Genomic DNA, 12034 nt, shown 5'->3' with positions numbered 1-12034 from the left:
AGCAGGTGTTTTTATTTTCGGTCATCTCTGATTTATCAGTTTTTTTCTTTTTTGGTTTGTTCTTTCTTTGCCTACCTCAGGATGACATTTTCCCCAATGTTTTCTTCTAGAATTTTTTAAAAATAGGTTTTGCTTTTGGGTTTAGGTTTTGAGTTAAGTTTTTGTGTATGGTGTGATTAAAAGATAGAAGTTTCTTTCTTCCCTACATGAATATCTAGTTATTTTAGCATCTTATTTAAAAGATTATCTTTTCCCCCACTGAATTCCATTAGCTCATTTGTTAGGAAACAGTTGGACTATTGACATGTCGTTTTTCCCTTGGGCTGCTTTTTTTTTTTTTTATAAATCAAACTTCTTTGAGATAATTGAAACTTCAGACTTTATGAACAGTTTTAAGAAATAATACAGAGGGATATCTTGTAGCCTTTACCCACTTACCCCCCAGTGGTAACATACTGTACAGCTGTAGTACAGTACCACACCTGGGATGTTGACATTGATACAGTCAAGATGCAGGACATCTTCATCACAGGAATTCCTCATGCTGCCCTTTAACAGCCACCCTCATTTCTCTTCCACTTTAGGAAGCTTTCCTTAATCCCTAGAAACCACTGATCTGTTCTGCATTTTTATAAAATTTCGGTATTTCAGGAATGTTTTATAAATGGAATCATACGGCATGTAACCTTTTTGGATTTTTTTTCACTCACCGTAATGCTCTAGAGATTCATCCAGATCATTTTTTGTATCAGGTTTCTTTCTTTTTATTGCTGAGCAGCATTCCGTGGTATGAATATACCACAGTTTGTTTAACTAGTAACCTGTTGAAAGAAGTCTGGATTGTTTCCAGTTTTGAGCTGTTATAAAGAACGCTGCTGTAAACCTTCATTTACAGGTTTTTGTGTGAATGTAAGTTTTCATTTTTTTCTGGAACAGTTGCCCATGTGTTCAAGTGCTGGGTCATAGGGTAGTTGCATGTCTAGTTTTATAAAAAAAAAAAAAAACAAAACCAAAATGTTTCCAGAGTGGCTTAACCATTTTACCTTCCCATCAGCAACATATAGTGACCCAGTGTCTCTCGATCCTTGCCAGTATTTGGTGTTGTCTTTGTTTTTTATTTTAGCCATTTTGATACGTGTTTGATGATACCTTGTGGTTTTAATTTGAATTCCCCTAATGATAAATGATGTTGGGCAATTTTCCATGTGATTGATCAACATCTGTGTGTCTTCTCTGGCAAAGTATCTCTTCATGTCCCTTGTCCATTTTCTAATCATATCACATCACTTCAAGGCTACCTGCTATCAGTCTGCTTTCTGACTGCTGATGTTCACCTGGGCATCGCCCACTGGAGGTGGTGCTTATCAAGTTCCACCCCACCCCCGCCCCCGGAACGTTACTCTTTCCCCCTCTTTGCTTTGAAAGGTTATTGTGAATGAACCACACTTACGGAATGGGGAGTTGTTCTCCCCCTCTTTGAGGGTAGAGGAGCCACGTAAACTCTCTGAAGTTCTTCTGTATGAGAGATTTGTCTGCTTCCCCGTTTATTTATGTAATTTATTATTTATTTATATTAGTGTGGACTTGTGGATATTTATTTTATACTGTGAGTGATAATCCAAAACATTTTTATTTATTTTGTTGCTCCACATGTTCCACGTTTGGGCCTTGAGAGCTCTTTCCTTTGGCTCCCGTGTCCCTTTGACATACCCCGTTATTACAGTGTTGGGGTGTGTGTGTGTGTGTGTGTGTGTGTTTGAACACTTCTGTACTCTCTGGCCCTACAAGATGCTCCAGTCTTACCTTGTATATTTCCTGCTCCAGGCTTAGAAGCAGCCATTTCTCCAAGGAATCCGGTGCCTTTTGTTGGAGAATGGCCCTGGAAACTGACATCTGGGCACTAGCTATGCTCTTGTTCCCAGGGTATCGTGGTTTCCAGGTCCTCTCAGCCGACATAGCAAGGGAATATGTGTGTGTATATTAACCTGTGCATATATTTGTATCTATAAAGATTGCCATATGTAGCCATCTATGTCTAAATTAAGCTGAACATGAATTTATGCTGATATATCCAATTCTGATTCATCATTACCTGGATCATTCTAGCCTTCCCCCCTTATTTATCTGCTAATTCCCACACCAACAGCAAGATACTTGGCTCCTACCATCCAACATCCATTTATTTACTTGTTCAATTCCTATATACATGTAGAGCAGTATCAGAATTCTTTTTTTTTTTTTTTTTTAAATTGAAGTATAGTCAGTTACAGTGTGTCCATTTCTGGTGTACAGTGTGATGTCCCAGTCATGCATATATTCATATATTCGTTTTCATATTCTTTTTCATGAAAGGTTATTACAAGATATTCAATATAGTTGCCTGTGCTATATAGAAGAAATTTGTTTTTTCTAATCTATTTTTATATATAGTGGTTAACATTTGCAAATCTCAAACTCCCACATTTATCCCTTCCCACCCCAGAATTCTTAACTTGTATCCTTGTGGGAAACAAATTTATATACTAGAGGACCATGCTTATGTACAGCTTCCTCTCTGCCTTTAGTCCTATGAACTCTACTCATTTCCAGAGTTATTCAGGTCAACACTGCCCCCCGACTCCTCAGTGAAATCGTTTAATACATTCAAAAGTACAGTTGGATTACTTTCCCACAGTTTGCATTCTTTCCTAGGATCTTCCAACTAGAGGATCTGTTTTTGGTTTTGTTTTTCCTATAGAAGTACGACTTCTCAAGCATCATTTGTTGAAAAGGCTATCTTTCCTTCATTGAATTGCTCTTGAACCTTTGTCAAAAATCAGTTTGCCCGATTTGTGTGGGTCTAGTTTGGATTCTCCATCTTTCTCATTGATCTATGTCTGTTCCTTGCCAACACAACACAGTCTTGATTACTGTCATTATATAATAACCACCGAAATCAAGCAGAAAGATTCTTCTCAATTACTCAAAAACAAAAAAATTGTTTTACCTATAGTAGTTTCTTTGCCCTTTCATATGAATTTTAGAATAATCTTGTCTATGTCTATAAAAGATGTCGATGAGGTGTTGATAGGAATCGTGTTAAACCTGTATATCGATTTGGGAAGAATTGATATCTTTACTATTTAGAGTCTTCCAGTCCATGAACACAGTATGTCATTTCATTTATTTAGATCTTTGATTTCTTTCATCAGCATTTTGTAGTTTTCAGCATACACCATACAGTTGTACATGTACAACTAAATATTTCTTTTTTGAGTGATTATAAATAGCATTGTAGTTTGGTGTCCAAATGTTCATTGCTAGTGTGTAGATATACAACTAATTTTTATATGTTTATCTTGTATCCCATGACTTTGATAAACTTACTAATTTTAGGATTTTTGGAGTAGATTCCTTGGGATTTTATACATGGATAATTATATCTTCTGAAATTTGGACAGTTTTATTTCTTCCTTTCTGATATGTATAAATTTTATTTGTTTATTGTCTTATTACACTGGCTAGAACTTCTGCCACTAGTTTAAATGAGTGGTGATAGGAGACATCCTTGCATTTTTCCCAATTTTAAGGGGAAATGCCAGTCTTTCACCATGAAGTATAGTATCAGCTGTAGGGACTTTTAGATTTTTTTTTTAAGTCAAATTGAGGAAATTACTCTCTATTCCTTGTTTGCTGATAACTTTAGTTACGAATAGGGTGTTGACTTTTGCCAAATGCTTTTTCTGCATCAATTGACTTATCATATGATCTTTCTTTTTTAACCTATTAATGTTATGGATTATATTGCTTGATTTTCAAATACTGAATTCATCTTGCATCTCTGGAGTAAACCCCACTTGGTTATAGTGTATAATTATTTTTGTATATTGCTGAATCCTATCCTCTAATATTTTGTTCAGAGTTTTTGTGTCTGTATTCATGAGGGATATTTGTCTGTAGTTCTCTCTCTCTTTGTAATATTGTCTTTGCCTGGTTTTGGTATCAGAGTAAACGTAGCTTCATGAAATCAGTTGGAAAGTGTTCTTATATCTTTTATTTTCTGGAAGAGATTGTATCAAATTGGTGTTAATTCTTTAAATATTTTAGAATTCACTAATGAACGCACCTGGGCTGAAATATTCCATTTTTTGGTAGTTTTTAAATTATATATTCACTTTCCTTCATAGTAATAAGGATATTCAAGTTGTTTATATTGGGTGAATTGTAGTAGTTTTTTTGTTTTTTTGTTTTTTTTTTTTTTTGAGGATGTGATCCATTTTGTCTTAGTTGTCAAATTTATGTGTGTAGAGTTGTTCACAGCATTCCTGTATTATCCTTTCTACATCTTTAGGGTCTGTAGTGACACCCTCTGTTTCATTCATGATACTGATAATTTATGTCTTCCTTTTTCTCTCTTGTTTAATTTTTGTTGATTTTATTCATCTTTTCAAAAAAATAGCTTTTTGTTTCTTTGACTTTTTCTGTGGTTTTTCTTTTTTCAGTTTCATTTTGTCCACTTGTCTAATTGTTTACAGTGGGAGGGCAAGATAGGTTCCAGTTATTCCATCCTGGTGGAGGTTCCACATAATTCCCTAGATGCGTTTCATCTGGAGTAAAATGTTTATGAAGTATGAAGGAACTATCGTTAAAGCACCCATTCCAGAGCCTGGCACGTGATAGGCTTATACTTAATACCAGGTACTGTGATTAGGACGATTTTCATTGTTATCATTCCGTGTAGGCCCTATTAATCTGTTTAGGATTTACTAACAGCGGTGACTTTTGATTTTTTATCTTCTTTCATTTTAGTTTATCTGAGGAAAGCACACAGAATTAAACAGGGCACTTGTAAACTTGCATAAATATTACCAAATGAAATGCCTACGATGCAGACTACCTCTTAGAAAGTCATGGAATGAAAAGCAATTGTAAGAGATTTAAAGTTCGGACTTTGATTTCCAGCTTTCCAGTCAAGTAGAAATTCTTTTTTGTAGTCTCTTTACGAATGTTATTCAAGTACGACAGTGATTTAAAAGGAATTGATTTTCTCCACTCAAAAAAGTAAGTGAGTCAATGAAAAAGGCATCTGGCTCAAGCCAGCAAAAGCATTAAGATTTATTAAGTCAACCATGAGTAAAGAAAGATGATATAATGCACTAAAAACTCCCCTACTAAAATAAGCTAGAATGCGTATCATTTGGAGCTGGAATGGTGGGGTGTTGAAATGCATATAAAAGCATAATACTCCTAATATAAGGAAACATAAATGAAACCAAACTTGCTTTGATTTGTAGTAAATCTTCAAATACCTTGCATAAGACTGATGGCAAAATGCATGATCACTTGAGGCAGAGAGGAGCAGTCATCTCTGGAAGTCTTCTGGTGGAAAATTTCCTTGAGTGTCTCCATCATCAGAGTCACCCCATATTCCTACCACCAGCCTGTGACACAGTAAAGGCCTCAAACTGCAAGCCAGTTGGGGGGGAACTGATTCAACTAGGAGTGTGTGTGTGTTAGTCTGTAAAATAAGCCAGTAGAGTAAATCTAAAGATATTTGCCAACTGTGCATTGCCGCGGGGTTCTGCCAAAGCACATATGCTGTGGAAATTAGCTGCTAGCTATTTGGGTTCCTGACTGGCACGGAGTTTTATCATAAATTAGTGTCACTGAATCCCAAGTGTAGCTCTGAGACACCATGGTGATGAAAGCCAGATGGGATAGGTTTGGGACTCGTCCTGGACTCCAGCCCTTTGGTTCCTGGGCCTTAGATGTTTGATAAATGTCTGCAGAGAATGTTACTCTATTTTCTCCTGCCATCCTCTATTCCTGTCAAATCCTTGCAGTCCAGTGAGCCCCAAGAACAGACAATCCAAGGATCTTGGACTTCTCTCAACTGTATTAGAGCCTCTTAAAAAGATCCAAGAGCCAAAACATGCATTAGGACTGCTTTGGACCCTGAACTTGGCATTTACCTCCCTGGGGAAGCGCTGGACCAGAGCAGGACTGGGTGGGCTGGACGGACAGCTCTAGGACTGCCCAGAGTTCAGGGAGTTACAAGGGTTTGACACTGACCTTAGACTTCTGGAGCAGGGTGGGGCTTTGGAATATTGCAAGGCTGTAGAAGTAGGGAGAAGTCAGGCCACTTCTGTAGTTACTGCTCTAAAGGTAGCAGAGCATCTTATTTCAGAATTTGCAGTATTCAGATTGCCAGCTAACAAAACAGTTGTTTAGTAAATACTTCGATTAAGCTTGTCTTCCTAAATGGACGGAAAGCAGTACTGATATGTGTATTTGTCAAGGCCTTTCATGTTTCTCAGCACGTCCTTCTTTATATGTCTCTTCAACTGGTCTACCACGTAATGCCGTTTGTAATAGTTAGTCTGTGTTCTTTTCCAGTCAAAGCGACTGCCCCGTTAATAGAAAGACAATCTTAGAAATAGGTTAGTGAGAGGCAGTCAGTTTCATGTCTTTCCTAATGGGCATAAATGACTATATTCATTGCAGGAAACAAATTCACTTAGACATGACTGAATTACAATCAACGTAGTAGGGTCTAGATGTAGTAAATGTTTCATTGGGCAGATTTTATTTAAAAATAAAATATTCAGATGCTGGGTATGAAAAACATGTGACATGAAGCAGACATGAAATATTTCAGTCTGAGATTCCTCCTCTAGAATGGTCTGTGAGTGACATAGGGTGGTTTTATAAAGATGAGGTAAGCCAGTGGCAGATAGAACAGTGCATTTGAACAGTGAAACATTCACTGCCTTTGAAAATGGACAAAATATTCGATTTTGTTCCTTTGCTTGAGTCTATGACCATTGCAGTGCTAGGAGGTTTTTTTGTTTGTTTGTTTGTTTATCACAAGCTACCAACAGCACTTTATTTTTTCTTTTCAACATCCTGTTCTGCAGCTTCCTTGACCCTTTTCGCCCAGATGCCAAAAAGCCGGGCGTTGGCACGGGCCATGCGGAGGCTGGCAAACGCCTTGACGTTCTCTTCCTCCTCTGTGATGACTCTGGCCTTTCCTTCCTGTAGGCATTTCATACGGGCGTGACTGATCCCGTCAGCTGGGTGGCCAACGTGAGCTCCTCAGCAGAGCTGTCTCCCTTCTTGGGGGCGGAGGGCTTCCTGGGGAAGCAGATGAGCTTGGAGCGGTACTAGGAGTTTTCTTTTTCTTTTTTTTTTAATATCGTTTTCTACATTTATCTAAGCAAATGGAACTACATGGAAAATTTTGCTTTTTCTCATTTTCAAACTTTAAAGACAGATTGCCTCAATTTGAAGCATCCTCTCTTCAGCTTTGATGTGATGTCTTTTAAGAGGGGTACCTATTTTGTATGGACTCACAGTATGGCTTTAGAATCACACGAAGGTGGCTTTGTTCGTGTGTAACATCTAATAACGAGCTGTTTCCTGTAAGTTGTTCTTTGGACCACCGTGCCATCAGCCCGTTTTCTGGTTTGTAAGTTTAAACCAGGCTTTCTCTGAGAGGGGCAAGAATGCCCCAAAATGTTGAGTGTAGCAGGATCAGGAGCCCCAGGTCACAGTGTTCACTATGGGGGATGGACCTCGGGGAGGGGTGTGAGCTTCCCTGGGCACCGTTTCCCGGGGAGATGACGTGAGGCAGGGCTCACCCCAGACGTCACAACTGTCCTTCCTTAAGTGGGCTTGATGTTCTCCCTCAACATTTCAGTCCCTCCCAGAAGCATATCTAGGGATTTGGAAAGAGGAGAACGTTCTCATAATTGACTCAGGCTAGGCATGCAGCTGTGCCCTAGAATTACCCAGAAAGTAGTCCGATGTCCAGACTCACACAGTCAAACACTTGGCTACCAAATAATAAAATCATAAACTGTGAGTTTTTGGCTTTCTGAGGTTTCAGAAAAATAAATAAGAAGACTCAGCTGACTCAAGCCAAAACAAAATAGGTTTAATGAAATCAGGAACCCAAGTTTGTTTCTGCGAATAAAACTTGAAAGGTTTATTTGGACGTGGGAATCAGACAAATTCAGTAGATTAAAGGAGATTCTTTTCACCAATGTCATTTTTTTTTTCATTTTTAGTTTTCACTTAAGTAAAATTTGGGGACAGTTCTGCACTGTATACAAACAACAAGTGGGGCTGCATTGCTGGAGATCACGACCCCAGACTTCGATCTGTGCTTAGCTGGAGAAGTGATGGGGACCGCCAGGGCCTCCAGCTGTCTCACTGCTGCCTTTCCCCCCAACCTTTATCTCCTTAGGTGAAGAGTGTGACATTGACATAAATGAGTGTGACAGTAACCCCTGCCATCACGCGGGTACCTGCCTGGACCAGCCCAATGGTTATACCTGCCACTGCCCCCACGGCTGGGTGGGAGCAAACTGTGAAATCCGTAAGTATTTCTGCGGCTCAGCCACTGGTATTTACCATTACATTTTCCTTCAGCAAGAAGAGGATGCTGATCAGGCCCAGCCAGGCCCCTGCCACTCACAAGTGAGGCAGTGAGGCCCAGAGGGTACCCCGAGTCAGCAGCGCCTCCCGAGCCCCATGTGCGTGCATGCTTCTGCTCGCTGCGCTGTGCAGCTCCCACTCCTTCCGGAGTCGGAATCCAGCCTTTCCATCAGGATGAGACTGTGCAGATGTCATCCAGAGTTCACTGATGCTAAATACAGCCAAAATTGTGCTCAACAGAGAAGCGTTAGAAGCATATCAAAGACGCTAGTCTTTGTGTTGAAAGTGTAAAAAAAAAAAACCTGCACAAAATGTACATTCATTTTGCATCTATGTCTTCGTGTCTACAAACGTCTTCGGTTCCATCAATTGCCTGGAGCATAAAAGAAAATCTGAAAAACGTGTTGAGCTGCTTAGAGCAAAGTGTTCTCTAAAGATGCCTTCACAGAAATTTGACAATGCCAGGATCAGGGTTTTGTATATTAAATTAATGTGTCTAACTAGGATTGATGTGAAAATAAGAACTGCCCTGGAACTGGGTTTTCATTGTTTTGTAAACTAAAAGTTCTTTTTTTTTTTCCTTATAGGGATATTGATTGATTGATTGATTGATTGAAGTATAGATGATTTATAATGTCATGTTAGTTTCTGGTGTACAACACAGTGATTCAGTTATACACGTGTATTCCTTTTCCAATTCTTTTTCACTATAGGCTATTACACAGTATTGTGCTCTACAGTAGGACCTTGCAGATGCATACGGAAAATGCAGATGCATTTGCATCTGCAAATCCCAAACTCCCAATTTATCCTTCCACTCCTCACCCTTTCCCATCCAGTAACCACAGTTTTGTTTTCTATGTCAGTGAGTTTGTCTCCATTTTGTAAATAAGTTCATTTGTATCTTTTTTTTTTTGATTCCACATATACATAATATCATATGGTATTTTTCTTTCTCTTTCTGCCTTACTTCACTTAATATGATAATCTCCAGGTCCATCCAAATGGCATTATTTCATTCCTTTTTACGGCTCAGTAGTATTCCATTGTATAACTATATCATGAGTTCTTTATCCGATCATCTGTTGATGGACATTTAGGCTGTTTCCATGTCTTGGCTATTGTATCTAGTGCTGCTGTGAACATTGGAATGCATGTATCTTTTTGAATTAGAATTCCCTCCAGGTATATGCCCAGGAGTGGGATTGCTGGATCATAGGGTGAGTCTATCTTTAGTTTTTTGAGGAATCTCCATACTGTTTTCCATAATGGCTGCACCAAACTGCATTCCCACCAGCAGTGTAGGAAGGTTCCCTTTTCTCCACACCCTCTCCAGCATTTATTGTTTGTGGACTTTTGAATGACGGCCAGTTCTGACTGGTGTGAGCTGATAGCTCACTGTAGTTCTGATTTGCATTTCTCTGATAATTAGCAATTGTGAGCATCTTTTCATGTGCCTATTGGCTGTTTGTGTGTCTTCACTGGAGAAATGTTTGTTTGGGTGTTCTGCCCATTTTTGGATTGGGTTGTTTGTTCTGTTGTTGTTGTTGTTATTGAATTGTATGAGCTGGTTGTATATTCTGGAAATTAAGCCCTTGTCAGTTGGATCATTTGCAAATATCTTCTCCCATTCCGTAGGTTGTCTTTTTGTTTCTATAAAGGCCGAAAAAGCCCATCAGACAATTATGCTGTATGAGCAGTCTTTATGATACAAATAGATTCAGTTCTTTGGTTCTCATTTTTGTATAAACTAGAATTTTTAAGAATCAAATTTAATCTTCCTCCCCATCGAGACCCCCACTTCACTCCCCAGAGGTAGCAACTGTTAGTCATTTATTGTGGATTCTTCCAGTTGCTTTCAGTCACTATATGTCCCATTTTTTCTTTGTACTAATGGGACTATTCTATACATACTGCTCAGCATCTTGCCTTCATGCTTAATTATATATCTTGGCTGTTTTCCCATGTGGGTTTATGCAGATCTTCCTCAATTTTTTAACACCACATGGTATTTCCATTTTTCAGATGTTCTATAATTTACTTAATCAGACCCCTGCTGGTAGTCAGATAACCCGTTTTCAGGTTTTTGGTATTAAAACCAATAGTAGAGTGAAAATTCTCGTTTATGTAATACCTGTGTGAGAATATCAGGAGGATAAATCTCGAAAATGGAATAGCCAAATTAAGGGGTCCTTTAATTTTTCACAAGGATTTGCTTACGTACTGACTCTTAGCCAACAAAAATCTTCCTCTTGAAAGCGATGGTGCTGGGGCCCAAGGTTGACTCGAAAATCCCCTTTAATCCATACTTACCTTATTAAATACTTTCAACACCCCTGACGGCATCCTCCGCTTACCTCTGGGGAGTGACTGGGGCTAGATGCAGGCGAGGCAGCCTGATTGAATGGGAAGAAGGTCATTGTGGAGTTCTGCGGCCCTGGTTTCAAACCGCAGCTCAGGGACTTATTCTTGTTAGAGCTCTGAGCCTCAAGCCTTGATAAATGGGGTAATAACTGTAAACGATACAGTTCAGTGCCTGGTTCGTAGTATTTGCTCAATAAATGGTTGCCTTAATTACTGTCACCAGCTGTCATTCTCTTTGAGCTGCTGGCAGCCTCTGGATACCTGCTCAGAGTGAAGTTTCCCTGCCTTGATGGAATATTGATGAATTAGATGTTTTTGAGATAACTACTAATTTTCTAAAAGTACCAAATATTTTAGGATGACAGGCAACTTATAGATATGTAGTTTTGTCGATATAATTAGACTTCAATCTTTCCATTCCAAGGTAGATACAGGTATTCCATGAAGGGACTCTCCCTCCCTGCCCAAAGATACTGATGCGTACCCACAGCATAGAGATGCTCACAGCACAGGGAGGTGTTCTTCAGGCCTTTTGTTGCAACCCACAGTAAGAAATGTATTTTGCATCTTGGGGCTACACATGACGTTCAGTCTCTCACACACATGAAATACGAAGTAATACTTTATAAGCATCACACACTTTTATATCATTTTTCTAAACTTTTTTTTTCTAATGTGGCCTGGCCCCAATGTAATGATTTCCACAGTCTGCACTATGGAAAACATTACTTATTAAGTGTTTTGAGCCAGGTTATTATTAGGATTGTAGGTCCTAATCGCTGATTCCCCAGTTAGGTGGAGCATCCCTTGTCCTCTCCTGCGGCACCACTGAGCTGGTCCCCCACGTCTCAGCACACTGAGACTTCCACGACCCTGAAAAGATTGGGGGACCCGTGAGCCCACTTTTCTCTCAGTCTTCCCTTACTCCTTATCCCAGGCACCCAGCACAATGCCTGACACACAGTAGGTGCTTATCAATGTTTGTTCAGTGACAGGATTGCTAGGAGGGAGAGGAGCTGTTCCTTCCATCCCCTCCTCTCCTGCCGCTACTGAAGATTAACGAGGGTGTTACCTTTTTTCAGTCTCATTGACTGCTTTGATTGTCCAGCTAACTTTTAGCTTTAGAAAGCATAAATAAATCTGAAGTCCCTCCTCACAGTTGAACTAGGCAACAGATGGTTCAAAAAATTATCTAACTCTCTAAGTGACATCTACAAAAAAAAAAACAAACACTTTTTAAGTAACATAGGTG

General features: G+C 39.2%; 1 protein-coding gene across 3 annotated transcripts in view; it reads left to right on the top strand.

The window, feature by feature from the left end:
• The window catches only part of DNER (delta/notch like EGF repeat containing), a 264234-nt gene that overhangs the window by 241926 nt on the left and 10274 nt on the right, over nt 1-12034 (top strand). For all 3 annotated transcript variants that reach the window (XM_032480418.1, XM_032480419.1, XM_032480417.1), the window contains one exon: nt 8228-8359. In XM_032480418.1, the coding sequence (XP_032336309.1) occupies nt 8228-8359 (132 nt within the window). The remainder of the gene's footprint in view (nt 1-8227; nt 8360-12034) is intronic.

The sequence above is a fragment of the Camelus ferus genome, chromosome 5, assembly GCF_009834535.1.
Source record: "Camelus ferus isolate YT-003-E chromosome 5, BCGSAC_Cfer_1.0, whole genome shotgun sequence".
Taxonomy (NCBI): Eukaryota; Metazoa; Chordata; class Mammalia; order Artiodactyla; family Camelidae; genus Camelus; species Camelus ferus.
The sequence above is the reverse complement of the archived record's forward strand: the minus strand, read 5'-3'. Positions and strand labels throughout refer to the sequence as shown.